Source organism: Acanthochromis polyacanthus, chromosome 3 (assembly GCF_021347895.1).
Source record: "Acanthochromis polyacanthus isolate Apoly-LR-REF ecotype Palm Island chromosome 3, KAUST_Apoly_ChrSc, whole genome shotgun sequence".
Classification (NCBI taxonomy): Eukaryota; Metazoa; Chordata; class Actinopteri; family Pomacentridae; genus Acanthochromis; species Acanthochromis polyacanthus.
The window spans coordinates 12,146,393-12,161,026 of NC_067115.1; the positions used below are offsets into that span (position 1 = coordinate 12,146,393).

The 14,634-nt window shown below is 41.3% G+C and overlaps 2 protein-coding genes across 2 annotated transcripts; both read right to left on the minus strand.

The window, feature by feature from the left end:
- Window positions 1–6,903: 6,903 nt before the first annotated feature.
- hmx4 (H6 family homeobox 4) lies at window positions 6,904–8,805 on the minus strand. The gene is made up of 2 exons (XM_022209289.2): window positions 8,268–8,805; window positions 6,904–8,101 (listed from the first exon to the last, which is right to left on the minus strand). Exons 1-2 carry the CDS (start codon window positions 8,488–8,490, stop codon window positions 7,527–7,529), a joined length of 798 nt encoding a protein of 265 aa, XP_022064981.1. The 5' UTR covers window positions 8,491–8,805; the 3' UTR covers window positions 6,904–7,526.
- Window positions 8,806–9,958: 1,153 nt separating this feature from the next.
- On the minus strand, window positions 9,959–13,133 carry hmx1 (H6 family homeobox 1). The gene is made up of 2 exons (XM_051945757.1): window positions 12,290–13,133; window positions 9,959–10,895 (listed from the first exon to the last, which is right to left on the minus strand). Exons 1-2 carry the CDS (start codon window positions 12,582–12,584, stop codon window positions 10,273–10,275), a joined length of 918 nt encoding a protein of 305 aa, XP_051801717.1. The 5' UTR covers window positions 12,585–13,133; the 3' UTR covers window positions 9,959–10,272.
- Window positions 13,134–14,634: the final 1,501 nt, after the last annotated feature.

Here is a 14,634-nt window from a genome sequence, read left to right on the forward strand (position 1 = left end):
AAAAAAGGTATTTGAAGTTATTTTTTTGCTGATCAATTTTCTTTTTCCACCTAAAAATAATCAATCTGTTGACATTTTTGTTTAATCATCAACTGAAAAAATATATTTCCTTTTGATGTTGCCCAACTACAGCACTTTCATCTGTAGGCACTCTTAGAGAATCACAGACTTGCTTGTTCATCTCTGTCAAAAAGGCAACAGTATACTTTATATTTCTCATAACTGCAAGTGTTTTCAAGGACAGAAAACCAATGTGAGCACTAGAATCAGAATCAGAATCGGCTTTATTGGCATTGCACACTTTCATATACAATGAATTTTTTCTCTGAGCTGCTCTGCCAATGGCAGCATCAGGGCATCGCCACTGTACGGCGCGCCTACTTGAGGGAAAAAGAAAAAAGAGGAAAATTGGCTTCGGGGGAGGGATGGCAGAGGGTAAATGAAAAAAAGAGAGTTGAACTATAAGACTGAGCTTTATAAATCCTGGTCATTTAACTTTAAGCTACATGTAACTACCATGGGAGCCAAAGCCTAGAAACTATCAGTAACACCAGAGCCTCTAATTCAGCCCAAGGGATCAAACATAGGCTTAACTGTTGGAATAACATACAATTAAGATTAAAGCTTTCAAATAAAATACAAACAAACAGTAAATTATACTGGTTTGTTGAGGACAGTGATAGATGGTGGTATTGCAAAGGATGCATGGGGGAGGGGGGGGAGAGAAAAAGTTAGTATACTCTGACAACTGTATCTGTTGTTAATGGACCTATATTGACTATCAGAATGGAACCACATTGAGTATGCCATGTCTACACATAGTGGAGCTCATTCTCTGGTGTTCTGGATAAGTGTTGATACCCCCCACCCTCACTCCAACGCGTCCCCCCAGACTTAAAGCATCCCTCCCCTGGCCTCCTGTCCTTCTCCTTCTTCTTCCTTCTCCTCTTTCCTCTGCCTCTATCCTTCCATCGTACCTATTGATTGGCCAATAATGTGTTTTCAGTGGTAGATTAATGGCACATTATCCTGACAAGGGTGTCTGAGGGGACAGGACGTGAGGGAGCGTGTTAGAGATGATGCTCTTTAATTGATATACAGTCTGTGTGGGTTGGTGTGCATGTGTGTGATTTTTAAAACATGCAGTGAAATAGATTGTGTTTTGGGTGCAAAATGAAAAGTACTTTATTCTAACAATTAAAGAACTTCTTTGCCTGTTGAAATAACAAGGTGAGGAAGAGCTTGTATTGCTAATATTATGAAACTTGAGGTACAGGAGCTTTTTCAGATTTTTTTTTAAAAAAAATTTAAATTTTGATAAGGATTTTTTTCATCCACATTGAACCAGTATTTTTTTTAAGTAATTCAACAACAACAAAAATGCAGAAATGTGCACACATGGATGACGGTGTTAGACAGTCAGTTGTATGTTTCACGACTTTGATCCACAATGAAATATTTCTACAGCTACAACATAGATTGAAATTGAGTCATGACATTTTTCCTCGGTGCTTGACAAAGTGACAATCAGATCAGATCAGAATGTAAAGCATTAAAACTATTGTTAAAAACCAAAAAACTTAAAGGGTCACCGAGGAAGATTTTTATGCTCGTAACAAAGTCTCATATTAATGTGGATGAATTTTCGTTATTTACACTTATTAATGCCCCCATTTTCGATTCATGAATCATTTTGGTTTTGTAAATATTTGTATTTTATTAATTTTTTGTCGACTCGTCTAGAATTTCCTGTGAGAGACGAGCGATTTACAGCAAATACGGTGCGCGTGCGCTAACGGAGCGTAGCAGAGCGGAGCGGAGCTAGTTGTTTTTAGCAGTAGCAGAGCGGAGAGTTGGTTGAGAAGACGGCACACATGGAGCCCCAAAGGAAGCGAACGGAGCAAAGTCTGCAAGCAAAAAGTTTGTCAGATCGACAACGAAGCAAAAGAAAAGTTCATCTTGGACAGGCATTTCAGAGGTGGAGAGAATTCCGGGAGCAAAAAGGAATCAAAACAGATGCTGAGCTGGCTGTGCTTCTCCTAGACAGGTACGTAACTTTAGCTCTTTGTAAGTTTGATACAATTATTTTGTCTTTTGTGTGTGTTGCTTGCGATGTGTGGTTAGTAGACTATGGGATTAGTTTGACTGTGACTGGTTTAGTTGACTAACTTTGTGGCAAAACCACTGTGTGGGTATTGGCTAATGTAACGTTAGCTCGGAGCTACCGAACGTTAGCTCGGAGCTAACGTTCGGTAAACTCTGTAGCTCGAAGCAGCTTTGACAACTCGGTTTTACAACATTAGACCGCGGAGTCATTTACACACGTTATCGTTCAACAATGATTTCAACTCCGCCGGCTTTCCTGAGGCTCACTCGCTCGTTTACTACGGTTTGCGACAGTGCGCGCCGAGGCTCACGGGAAATGTAGGCAACGCTACATTTCCGGTAAAATCTTCCTCGGTGCCCCTTTAAAGTAGTAATACTTCTCTTAGACTCAGATGCACTTTGTTTTTAGGGCTAATTATGAAATGTTAACATGGTTAACTAAAATCATAACATGGTAAATCTGCTTTACACCGACATGTTAGCTTTGTCACTGTAAGCATGTTACTATGTTAAAGTACTATTTATCACAAAGCAGGTGGCTAAAGATGCAAAGGGGGAAATTTGCAAAGGTTTCAGACCAAACGTGAAAATAGTTTAAGCAATTTAACACAGAAAGGGAAAAACGGCACATAAGATGACAAGGCAACAACTGGGATGATGCCATATAAACTTCACATTAGTATGTATTTGTTTAATCAAATAAATGCACAGAAAACGTTATTTAATTCTCACACACACACACACACTCACATACGAAAACTTGAGTCTACTTTATAGAGTATGGAAGTCTTTCATTTAAATGTATACATTTTTACTCTCACTTAGCTTGCCTTGCAATTAATTTTTGGACTCGGTCCAATCTGGTCTCATTTTCTCTCGTCCCTACACTCTCTCACCTCTTATCCACATCTCTGTATCATTTGCTTTTATCTGATTTCATCCCCTCTGGCATCTTTCAATTTCCTCGAGCAATTTGCATTATGAAAAAAAGAGAGCGAGGGGAGGTACAAGGGGGTGGTGTCTCAATAAGCAGATCAATAGGCCATCAAACAGTCTTTAAGTGTGACACATACACAGACCTCGTGTCTCAGATTTCCACCTCTAACTAATAGCCTTGTTGTTTACTTTACAATGTGCTGTGTCGTGTAGTTTTGGTCTTCGGTTGCCCTGCAGGGCTTTGGGACGCTCCAGGGAATCCATACACAGACTTTAGTGTCGGCTGAAGCTGGAGGGAACAACCACAAATTCTTTTTATGTGTTTTGTTTTTCAATGTGTCGTGTTTTATAAGAATTGTTGAGGAAATGAAAGCTGTGGTTGATATGAATCTTTCTTGATTGGAAAATGTCCTCGTAAAATTTTATTTCACTGAAAAGACAAATGTTTGTGGCAAAGATAATAGGGCTGACAACCAAGAACCTCACTGACTGATCAGTTGGTTACGGAACGGGAAAATATCTGCGCGTTATCTTTAGATTAAATAAAGTGCCCTCTACTGCTAGCCTTCATAAAGAGCAAGTATTTGAAGCATATTAAACCATGTTGACCTTTTTATTTTATACTGAAATGTTAACTCGGAGCAGACCAACGTTCATCTGCGTATTCAAACAGAACTTAACTCATAGTCTCAAAACAAGAGGCATTGAGTAACATGATGCAGACAAATTGTACGCTTACCGTTTTTAGATGATCTGCCGAGTTTTGGTTGTTTAGTTTTGAAATGCAGGTGTTTGTCAAGTTTATACTCCACTTTTTGGTAATCTGTTTTAAACAAATTAATTAGTTTGGCGAAGAAGTTAGATTTAGCAGTCTACATTAGATTGGATCAGTTCAAAATGTTCACAGATAGTTTGTCCCTCCAACAGCCAAAAATATCAGATTAATCCTTGAAGGCTATTGATGTAGCTATGAAAGCAGGACATCTGATTGTCTGACCAGTCACAATTTGGTCACCAACCAGTTGACCACATGACCTGGAGACTACAGCCTTAAAATATATACACACTGGCCTGTAGATCCTAAAATAGAACATTAATATGAAATCTTCCTCATGAAAGTCTTTGGTCACAGTTGTTTCTGTGCTTTTTTGTCACTGAAATATGTTCGAGGACCGTCTCTCCCATCATCTTAGGGGATGACCTTTGTCAGATGACAGGAAGAGGTCAACAGAGGTTAAAGTAAAGGGTGAGCTGAGAAAGGGGGCCTCCACCTAGTCATGCAGAAAGGAGCTGCCAGCGTTTTACACTGCGATAATATGAACACACACACACACACACTTAGAGCTGATCTCCACCCAACAGGAACATCTCTTCCTTGCTTCTGACCAGCCAAACCTCGGCTATAGAGAGTCACAGACCCATGCAGAAATACAAATGTGATCGTAGTTTTTCCAACACAAACACACACTCATCAACTGGTTCTGAGCGACCCCCCCCCCCCATTCAGGCATAATCGCACACAGTTGGGCTTCAGTGCACAGATTACTGTGATGAACTATGACAAGGCAAGAGGCGAGAGGGAAGCACAGCAAGAATGGGAGAGGAGGATGGAGTGACAAAATGAAAAGAGCACAGTGGTAGAAGCAATTAGCACTTCTTATGACAAGTATTGAGCCAAAGTAGTGCATTTGAAGCATAATGAATCACGTTTTGCAGCAAAAGATTTACCTTATTCTCTGCAGTCCAATGGTTGAGCCTCGGTGCCTTGACTACAGTAGGATCTCCATTAACAACAACTTAATGTTGATAATATACAGTTTGGCCACACCTCGTATCTTGACAGTCTGCCATCATGTCTGAGCTGGTAGCCGCTGGGGATTGTGGGTACTGAGCAGTGGTGTGACTCTCTCGCAGCTCTGAAACACGAGACAGCCTGCTGGACATAGCAGACCTCTTTATCTTCGGTGAATACACATACAGAGATAACACTGTGAGTCACACACACAATGATGCATGTGAATGCCTCCGAGATTTCTTTATTATTCATCAAACAAGGAACGATAATGAACGCATTGTGTCCTGGTTTTTAATGTAATGTTCTGCTTACTTCACAAATACTCCTATGCCTTCATAGTCCAGATGCTATATTCAGTGTGACTCATGTCTACATAATTAAAAATGTAAAGGTTAAGCGTTGTGGCAAAGTGCACTGAAGTATCAAAGGTCAGACGACTTTCACTCCAGTGAGTGCAGGAACGGGATTTTTATTCAAGGCGAAACAAGCGTGACTTATTTTTCTTTACCACTGTATAATTTTTATATAAAATTTTGGTTTAAAACATGATCTATTGTGTTAAGTTCTGTGTGATGAATCCTGTGAGCCAAGCTGAGGGTGTTCATTTTGTGGCAGAAGCACTGTGAGACTCTGTCGTAATGATCTTAAATGTGTTGAAGATGAGTGTGAGCCCCATACAATATACACCAAGAGAATGCCGCACGGTGTTTTGCCCCTCAAGTCTTTGTCCAGAAAATATTTGCTTTTCAGTGAGGAATAAAATTAGGCTAAATTTCATGATATTGACCATTTGATATATCATAATGTATAGTTTATGTAATGAATATACACATTATATCAGCAGGTACAGACAACAAACACATTTAGAAATTGATGTTCATTGCATTGAAAATTTGTCTGTAACTTTCAGTATTATTGCATTTAAAATAAACCGGAGCAGGGGTCACTGCTCGGTACTTTTTGTCTTTTAAATTTGTTCTTCGAATCAAATGATGAATACTTTAACATCCCACAAAACATCATAGGACAGTTAAGACATAGTATCAAAGAAACAGGAAATCTAGAAAGCAGACAGCCCTGTTTCTGGTTTTTGGTAGATCGGTGCGGTGCATTAATTCACTGTGGAGTCTGAAGTGTGTTTCCAAAGCACAAACTCAGATCTTTTTGTAATGCAGCTGACTCAAAGCTAGCTCATAAGGAATGAACGTTTGGCTTTATAGTAGGACCTCCAGCTGAGACTGGCGCAAGAGCAGAGTGACCACTGGTTGGGAGAATTTAGGTTTGCACCAAAATGTAGGAGGGCATGAGCCTTACCCCATCTGCAGCCACTCCTTTCATGGATCAGTAGTTTTTCCCATTTGCTCTTCAGATATAGCATATTGAATAATGTATACATGAATAAATAAGGTATCCACATGCAGTCACACAGAAACTTTGAACGAGACGACTCTCACTTCTTGTCTGAGTGTGTAAACATGTCTTGTGAAACACATATTGACATGCTGTATACATGCACTGATCCTTGAAATTTAGCAATCACAGATCAGTATTTTTTGAGGTGCAACACAATTAATCTCAAATCACATACACTTGAATTTAGTAATTTAAGTGACCAGTAATACATGGTCTTACAGTGTATATGGTGTGTATTATTCAGCTGCTATAATGTAATTTATTCCTTTTTATAAACTACTTTCCTTGCATTTTAAGAAGCAATCTGTCAGTATTTAATGATAGCCTGACTTAAAAAAAAAAAAGGGAATGTAAAGCAAATTGGGCTGATTTAAGAAAGCAAGAATGGTGCAATTTCGGAGATTTACATCAATTTTTTAAGTTTTTGCAACTTGGTATTACGCCTTCAAGCCATATCCTAACTCTCGTCATATTCTGTAAAACTAAGATCCTTCTAGCACTTAATCCTAAAATCACAGAGGTCCCACTCTCCCGATTGATAAACTGAATAGACATGCATTTGTGTCTACAATGTTTACAGTTTCATGTAGTAATAAACCAAGGATTTCTGAAATACAAAATTCACCTCAAAATACTGAATCAATTCTGTAAAGTAGTTCTTGAATGAAGATATTTTAATTACAGTTTCAGTAAAAGGTGTAATGAGCCTATAGGCAAACGTGGAATAAAAGTAAGAATAGTAACATACTCAGAAAAAAAACACACATGCGTGAAACAGAATAAAATGTTAATTACATTCATTTAAATACATAGATAATTTCAGTAATTCAAAATTCATTATGATACTGGAAATGCATGCAAATAGGCTATAATTTCTTTGGTGGCTTAGGCTGCTGGAAATGCTGTTGTCGGTAGTAGTAATAATATTAATGATAATAATAATAATAATAATGACGTAATGTAAACAATAACATGTTATAAAGGATACTGGTTTAGGCCTCTCTCAGGCTGAGATTAGGGCAGCCTGTTTTCTACAAACTGCTGTTTAATAGGTTTAGTGCCAGGCCTTTACAAAATAACTGACTGAAAATAAATAATACCGACTCCGCTTATTTTTTCTGTGATATGTACCAACTCCTCTGCTACTGTACTTGCAGTCTTCATAAAGAGTTAAGGCCGCAGCACCGGCCCCACATCTAAACACCTTAAATGCTTGAAACTTGGCAACAAACCACCAAAAAGTGTCTTTTTCACGCAGGGGAACGATTAAAAACCATCATACGTCCCCGTCATACAGGCTGAAGTACTTGCTGGCGTTTGAGAAGCAGAGATAAGGCGTGCTACTCCCTGGGTACACTACGGGCAGAGGCATGGGCAGCAGGCATCTCCCCAGCAGGTTGCTCTCTTTGTACAAGGCCGGGAGCTGTCCCACCACCACTGGCTTTCCAGTCTCGGGGAAATCGCTAACTGGTCCGTCGATTTCGGTCGAGATTTGCCGTTTCAATTTATTCCTGCGGTTCTGAAACCATATTTTCACCTGAGTCTCCGTGAGCTGAAGGGAACTGGCGAGACAAGCGCGCTCTGCGCTACTCAGATAGCGTTTCATGTCGAAGGTAGACTCCAACTGAAAAATTTGTCTCTTGGAAAAAATCGTGCGGGTTTTCTTTTTCGTGATCATTTTGCTTTTTTTCGCCGGACTCCCTCCTTTGTGGAGCTCTGTGGCTGCGGTGGTGGAGCTGCTGTCGTCGCAGCTGCTGTCCCCGCTCTCGAAGCGCGCCTCCGCCGCCTGCCTCTGGCTCCCGTGGCTGATGATGACGGACTCCGTTGCTCCGCTGCAGTCGGTAATCAACTCTGCAACAAAATGACACTTGCTTTAACCCGCTGTGGTTAGAGATCAAACTGTGCTGCTGCATTGACCTGAAACTGTATACGAGCTGCGCGTAACGTTGAACACCGATGACAGAAGGTCTGTAAACAAAGCGTTAATCAAGCTCTAAATTCACCTAAACCCTCTTACCACTTCCGCAAAGTCTATTGCCCGGGTCCTGCCTCAGCTGGGCTGCTTTGTCGTCTTGGTGACCCTGGAAATCGTCTTTACGCATGGCCGTGGCCAGTTCATCCTGCAGTCCGGTGGGCTGACAGCTGTCACAGTTCCTCCCGCTGGTCTTGAGGTTGAGAATGTTGTCAATAGTGAATTTCAAAGAGGCGGCGGGTCGACATGGCGCTTCGACTTTGTTCATATTCTCCCAGTGGTAGTCCTCTTTTGCTCACTTCCTCGGCTCCACTCGCCCTTAACTCTGAACCGGGACGTTAATCTCACCGCTAACGTCTCGACACTCTGCGCACCATAGCAGCAGACACTGCTGGGCTGCCTGTGCTCTGGCTGCACCGCTACTACACGCACAGGATGGAGCGCTTCGTCCTCACCGATTGGTCCAGAGGAACGTTCAGTGCGAGCCAATGACAGTGGGGGAACAGGAGGAAAGGGGAGGGCAGTAGAGTGTTGTGCCCTCCCTCTCCCCTCACCCCTCAAACATTTACGACTCCCCCCAATCTTCCTCGGACATCTGCAGAGAGAACCAGGGTCTGGAGCCCTGCAGGGCCTCCCAGCATAATAAAGAATAGTTTAATTTTCACTGTCATTTCTCACCGTGACAGTATGTGCGCTTTGACATCATGCGTAATTGGTGTGATTTTAATCGATGTCTTAGTCAGAGAACTGCTTAACTCGAGTGTGATTTGGTGATCCCGAAAATAAAGTTTGTCAACTTCTTAGAAAGAAAGAAACACGTTTCCATTGTTTGATTTACAGTATCCGTTTGTCTGTGGATTTTTTTCATTATATTTCTCAAAAGTACATATTAAATATTACATTACACATTCACCTATTTCTTTTGTAAGTTGCGGTTGTTGCGTTTTAAGTAAAATATAGGCCGTGTGAGAAGAATACGAAGTAAAATAGTACGTAAATGTGCAAGAAATATAACTTTATCCCTTGATGCATTTAGACACTGGCTGAGTTGGTGATCTATAGGCCCGGATACATTTTTCTTTTCTCACATGAAAAAAATACTTCTTTACATCTCACATTACCCGAAAAATGTTTAATGAAACTTAATTCATATGATTTTATTTATTTTACAGTCACGTCTCCTTCACCCTTTCAGTAGTTTGAAAAAATGAGCTAAATATAGGCCTTAGTTTTTTAACCTATAAAAATTTAAACTCATTTGTTCATAGACACGTTTTCTAATCTGCAAAGCGCAGAAACTCAACTTAACAAGCTGGCATTTAAAAAAAACAAGCAAACGCTATTGCCTTTAAATTGAACTAAATGACTTTCCTATTTTATCGAGATGTTAGTGTTTCGTCTACGTGTGTGTGTGTGTGTGTGTGTGTGTGTGTGTGTGTGTATATATATATATATATATATAATGTTATAATGTGCAAAGGCGCCAAGTAAACAAAAAACTTTTGAAAGGGGGGAAAGGTCAACTTCTCCATTTCCGAAAAAGACACATATGTTCCTGCTATAAGCTTTGTTCTTTACATGTGTCAAAGAACATATGGATTCACTTGATTCTCTAAAAACACACAGCCTTTGTGGTGTAACCCTGTGTACCTGTGATTTTATGAAATGAAGACACACTTTAGGTCATGCGTGCACATAAACAACAGAAAAGCAGATAGTTTTGTGCTTGATTTTTATTTTTATTTAATTATGTGAAAAAAGTGACAAAGTTGGAAAAAATGTGACTTTAAATATAAAAGTTTTCAAAAATATGTGTGTATTTAAACATACTTCGACAGCTGCGGAGTCCGCTGCCCTCCTCGGCCTTTCCATGCTCGACTGTTGTAGTTTATTCTGTGTCAAGAAAGATACTTCATCACTTTGTGGTATAATCATGGGCTCTGCGGCTCTTTGGATGCAATCAGCTTTTTTTCTGTGGCATTGTGGGTTATTGCACGATTAACATAGTGAATTTCTGTAAACAGTTTCATATATCAGTCTTTAACAGTCTTTACACCAGACCGGTCATCTGCGATCTGAGCATGCTCATGGAGTGAGCAAACGACGACAGAGGGTAGTTGATGGAGCTGGAGAAGCCCGCTATGGGTGGAGAAACTGGATGTCCGTTTAAGTTGAAACCCAGCGCTGCAGTGGGCGTAGGTCCCTCGTGGTACAGGATGGGGACCCTGACAATCCGCTGGGTCGAGTTTGGGATATGTGCAGCCTCTAGGTCCGCCGCCAGCTGTCTCTTCCATTTATTCCTCCGGTTCTGGAACCAGATTTTGACCTGAGTCTCTGTCAGGTGGAGCGACGCTGCCAATCCTGCTCTCTCCGAGCTGCTCAAATACCGTTTGACGTCAAAAGTGGACTCCAGCTGAAACACCTGACTGCGACTGAACACGGTGCGGGTCTTCTTCTTGCGAGTGGAGGTCAGGTCAGATGATGCGTCTTGCTCTGACCGTGTGTCAAAGGCATTCTGCGCGTCCTCGTTGTCATCCGTCAGGTTGCTGTCGCCCGCTTTCCTGTCGGTTTCGTCGCTGCCCTCAGTTATTGGCTCGGACACGGCAGGTGAACCTCTGTCACTGGTTGACACTGAGCAGCAGGGGTCCTCTGAACTGGTGTTTTCCCTTGGACCTTCAAATGAGACAAAGCAGCATAAATTACTTAAAAAGAGAGATGTTCCAAATATTCTAATGTCTTGACCTAGCTTTCTGATTATCTGCATTGTTGTCCTGAGACCTTACATATACACTTAAATTAATTTAAAAGTAAATCCACTGAACAGGGGTTTTTAAAAAATGTTTTAGGGCAAATGAATAAACCACTTTGTAAGAAATAACATGTTGCATATCTGGAGTTTTTACTCCTTAAAATAAGCTCCTATTTGCATTTAGCAGTTGATGCGTTAGCACAAAGTCTAAGGCGTTTTGTTTGGATTGCATAACACATGAAGCTGCTTTAGGCCCGATTGTGATACAGATAAGACTATCATGCGATCCAAAGGAAATCCTACAATGTCTTTGCAGACTAACTTGATAGTAATATCCAACAAGTGAATCCAAGTTTCGTGTGGGCACTGTTCCGGGGCCTCTGTTACATGTGAACACAAGACGGTGATTTTTGAATTTTAAAAATGAAAGTATCTGCTTGTGCACACATAAGGGAGGGGCACTTTGTTGTGAGGGCGCGTATGAGTGGCACTAATGTGACCGGCTGTGCGTAAAAGCGACGCGCTGACGTGCCCTGTTACTGCGTTTGTGTTTTGGGTTGCATTCTGGGCATTTGTTCATAATCCATGTAGCCGGCATGTAATCTTCAAACCGTGTTACGAAATGTCCTCTGTGCAACGTACAGAAGCTGAAAAAAAAATCAGCGATCACATGAAAACCCCAAAGTGTTACGTGTTTTACAGCTCGACGCATGTCTTAGCTTATGTACAGAAATAGATTTTCATTTGCATTACAAATCAGATGCATTTAAAGATTTAAAGTTTGGAAAGCTCAAGGTGAATAAACGCTCTGACAATCTATCATCCACAATAACCAGTGCTCCTAACTCAACTTGCTCTAAGTTTGTTGATGTTATTCATCGAATAAGCAAACTGAGACGTGCCAGCATTCTGTAATAACTCAGTAGCACAAATAAATAAGCCACCTGACCGTGTAAATAATAGCAATGTAAATAAAAGTTGGATAAATCTGATCTAAACTGAGCTTCCACTCTTCTTCTGTTTTTATCTTAAGACTCATTTGCAATTAGAACTTTCCTAAACTGGAATTTCGCCTTTCATTCCTATATTAATTGAAATACCCATTTTATTTATAGCTGTTAGTCACACATTGCATATACCAGTGTATTAAGCTCCGTAAATGTACCGGCAGTAGCTGCAGTAAATTGCCTGCTCTGTTTTATATCTCACTGCGCGCAGGACAGAATGTCCGGAGCTAAACTGTTTACATAAAAATGTTTTTGCGTTTCTTCATAACAACATCTTGTTCCAGCACGCATACGAGCCACTCAATACTCACTGTGTGCAGTTTCCAAAGCTCTGAAGTTTAAGGTCCCCCCGCTGTACCACTGCAGCGGAGACTCTCTGTGCGCAGACCGGACTGTGGAGCTGGAGCCTCCGGGCGTCGTAGCGCTTGTCTCGGCGTGGTGCGTGTCGACGTCTCGTTCCGTGGAGCTTGTTTCCGCACAAGCATCCCCTCGACTGCTGTCCGGTACCGACTCCTGTCCATTCCTCCCCTTCCCCAGAAGATTCTCGATAAAAAACGACGACGACGCCCTCGATGAAATGGGACAGTCCGTCAGCTTCTCCTGCATGTTTTCCCGATGCCACGGCGGTATGACGCAAAAAAAGCCAGCGGATTCTCTTTCGATCGTGCGTTAAGGTGGTCAAAAATCGAAGCAGTCATCTCAACCGTCGCCCCTTTTGCGCTGCGGTCTGACAAGGAGTCATGGCCAGAGACTGGAGGGGGAATCTCCTCGGTGCCAGCGGGAGGAGAAGGAGATAGAGCGACGGAGGCAGCAGTACAGTGAAGTCAAACGATTAATGAGCCGAGGGCATCCAGCTATTGGACGAGCACAATAGCAAATGGGGTTTTCCAAGGAAAGAGAATTACTGTCTCATGCGTCAGCCGCTGTGTGTGTGTGTGTGTGTGTGTGTGTGTTCTTGTACTTGCTACATGGTGAGTACCATTTTCTGCATTTAACTATCAAAGTGAGGACATTTTTACAAAGTGAGGACATTTTGGCCGGTCCTCACTTTGAAACAGCCATGTTTGAGGGTGAAGACTTGTTTTTAGAGAACAGGTATGAATTGAGGTTTGGTTAGGGTTAGGGTAAGGATTAGGGTTAGGCAATCAGTTGTGATGGTTAAGGTTAGGGTAAGGCTCTAGGAAATGCATTACGCCTATGGATGTCCTCACTAAGATAGAAGTACAAACATGTGTGTGTGTGTGTGTGTGTGTGTGTGTGTGTGTGTGTGTGTGTGTGTGTGTGTGTGTGTGTGTGTGTGTGTGTGTGTGTGACAGTGTGTATGTGTGTGTGTTCGTTCGTTCACGTGCAGGCCCGTCCCCCCGAGGCCACGCAGACAGGAGAGAACCTCAGTTCGTGGTCCTGCACTCTTTATTTAGGTCAATTAGAGTGCAAATCAAAATAAAAGATCAGCCAGGGAGGAGGATGACGGTATGGAGCCTGCCGATGTGAGCAATTGTACGTGTGTCCTCTTTATATATGAGCAAAAATCAAGTCTACTTGTATTTTTTTTAGATGGCTTTAGCAGCCTATAAAATCCCATAGCTTTTGGATAACGTCTGAGAACAGCTTACACGTATTTAGTATTTAAATTTCAGTATTCTGTAGATGTAAATAAAAATAACTTGGTTGTAAATGGTTATTGCAGGCTGATTGGTGCACGCATATGCGCACTCAACTGCGCAAAATGGCACGCTGCGCCATGGAATTGGCCGCTGTCAAAGGTTATCCAAACTTTGGGTAATGGCTCTAATATTTCTGATTATAAGGTTATTTGTGCATAACTGCGTGCCGCAGGGATTAGTAACGTCTTAGTTGTTTCCTTATCTCAAGATTTGGTCTTGATCAGCAGTTAAACTCTAAGCGCTTGTTCTGATGCGCATTGAGGGACTGAATGAATCCTCTGCCAGCACGTAGCCCAAATTTCAGGCTCCAGAACAAGCACATGAAGTTAAGAGTAGTATGTTTCCGTTAAACTCCGTCTTCATCGTGCAGATGATGACGGTAAGCTCATCACTATTAGATCATCTGAAACATTTAAATGAGTGCTGACGGGCGTCTTTACCCTTTTCCATGAAATGGCAAGACATTTGAGCTTTTTATTTCCCTCAATGAAGTCAGTGGCTCTGACCTTTAACTCCAGCCTCTCTCTCTTTCTCCCCTCTGTCTCTCCCCCAAGGCTAGACTTACCCTTTGACAGTGGATCAGCGTTAATGCTGCTCTTCAACCAAACACTCCGCGCAGACAACAGTAACATGACATCGTGTGGTGAAGAGCCGTGCCTTTCACCTGTCTTAATATCGAGAGTAATTAGACCTAATAAGGCCTTGGCTGATTGCAGTTTGTGGATCATGAGGTGAAATAAAACCTGCTTAACTTACAGAGTAGAAATTCTAACAGTTAGCCACAGGTTCCTTATTGTCTGAGATTTATGCAAAAATAGGAAATATTATTTTTTAAAATGTCAATAGATAGATAAACTTTATTGTCCCTTTCAGGAAATTTATCATCAATTGATGTCTAACTGGTTGTGTTGGAAAACAAGTTGATCAAACTTTGTAGATGTAAAAGAGATTTATAGGTCTGTTTTCAAATTATTATAATATAAAATATACTT

Bases quoted from the DNA above. Each gene is read 5' to 3' on its own strand.
- hmx4 (XM_022209289.2), bottom strand. From the start codon at position 8,490: ATGAACAAAGTCGAAGCGCCATGTCGACCCGCCGCCTCTTTGAAATTC. The intron at 8,102-8,267 runs GTAAGAGGGTTT...ATTTTGTTGCAG, and splicing joins CAATAGACTTTGCGGAAGTG to AGTTGATTACCGACTGCAGC.
- hmx1 (XM_051945757.1), bottom strand. From the start codon at position 12,584: ATGCAGGAGAAGCTGACGGACTGTCCCATTTCATCGAGGGCGTCGTCG. The intron at 10,896-12,289 runs GTGAGTATTGAG...TCTCATTTGAAG, and splicing joins AGCTTTGGAAACTGCACACA to GTCCAAGGGAAAACACCAGT.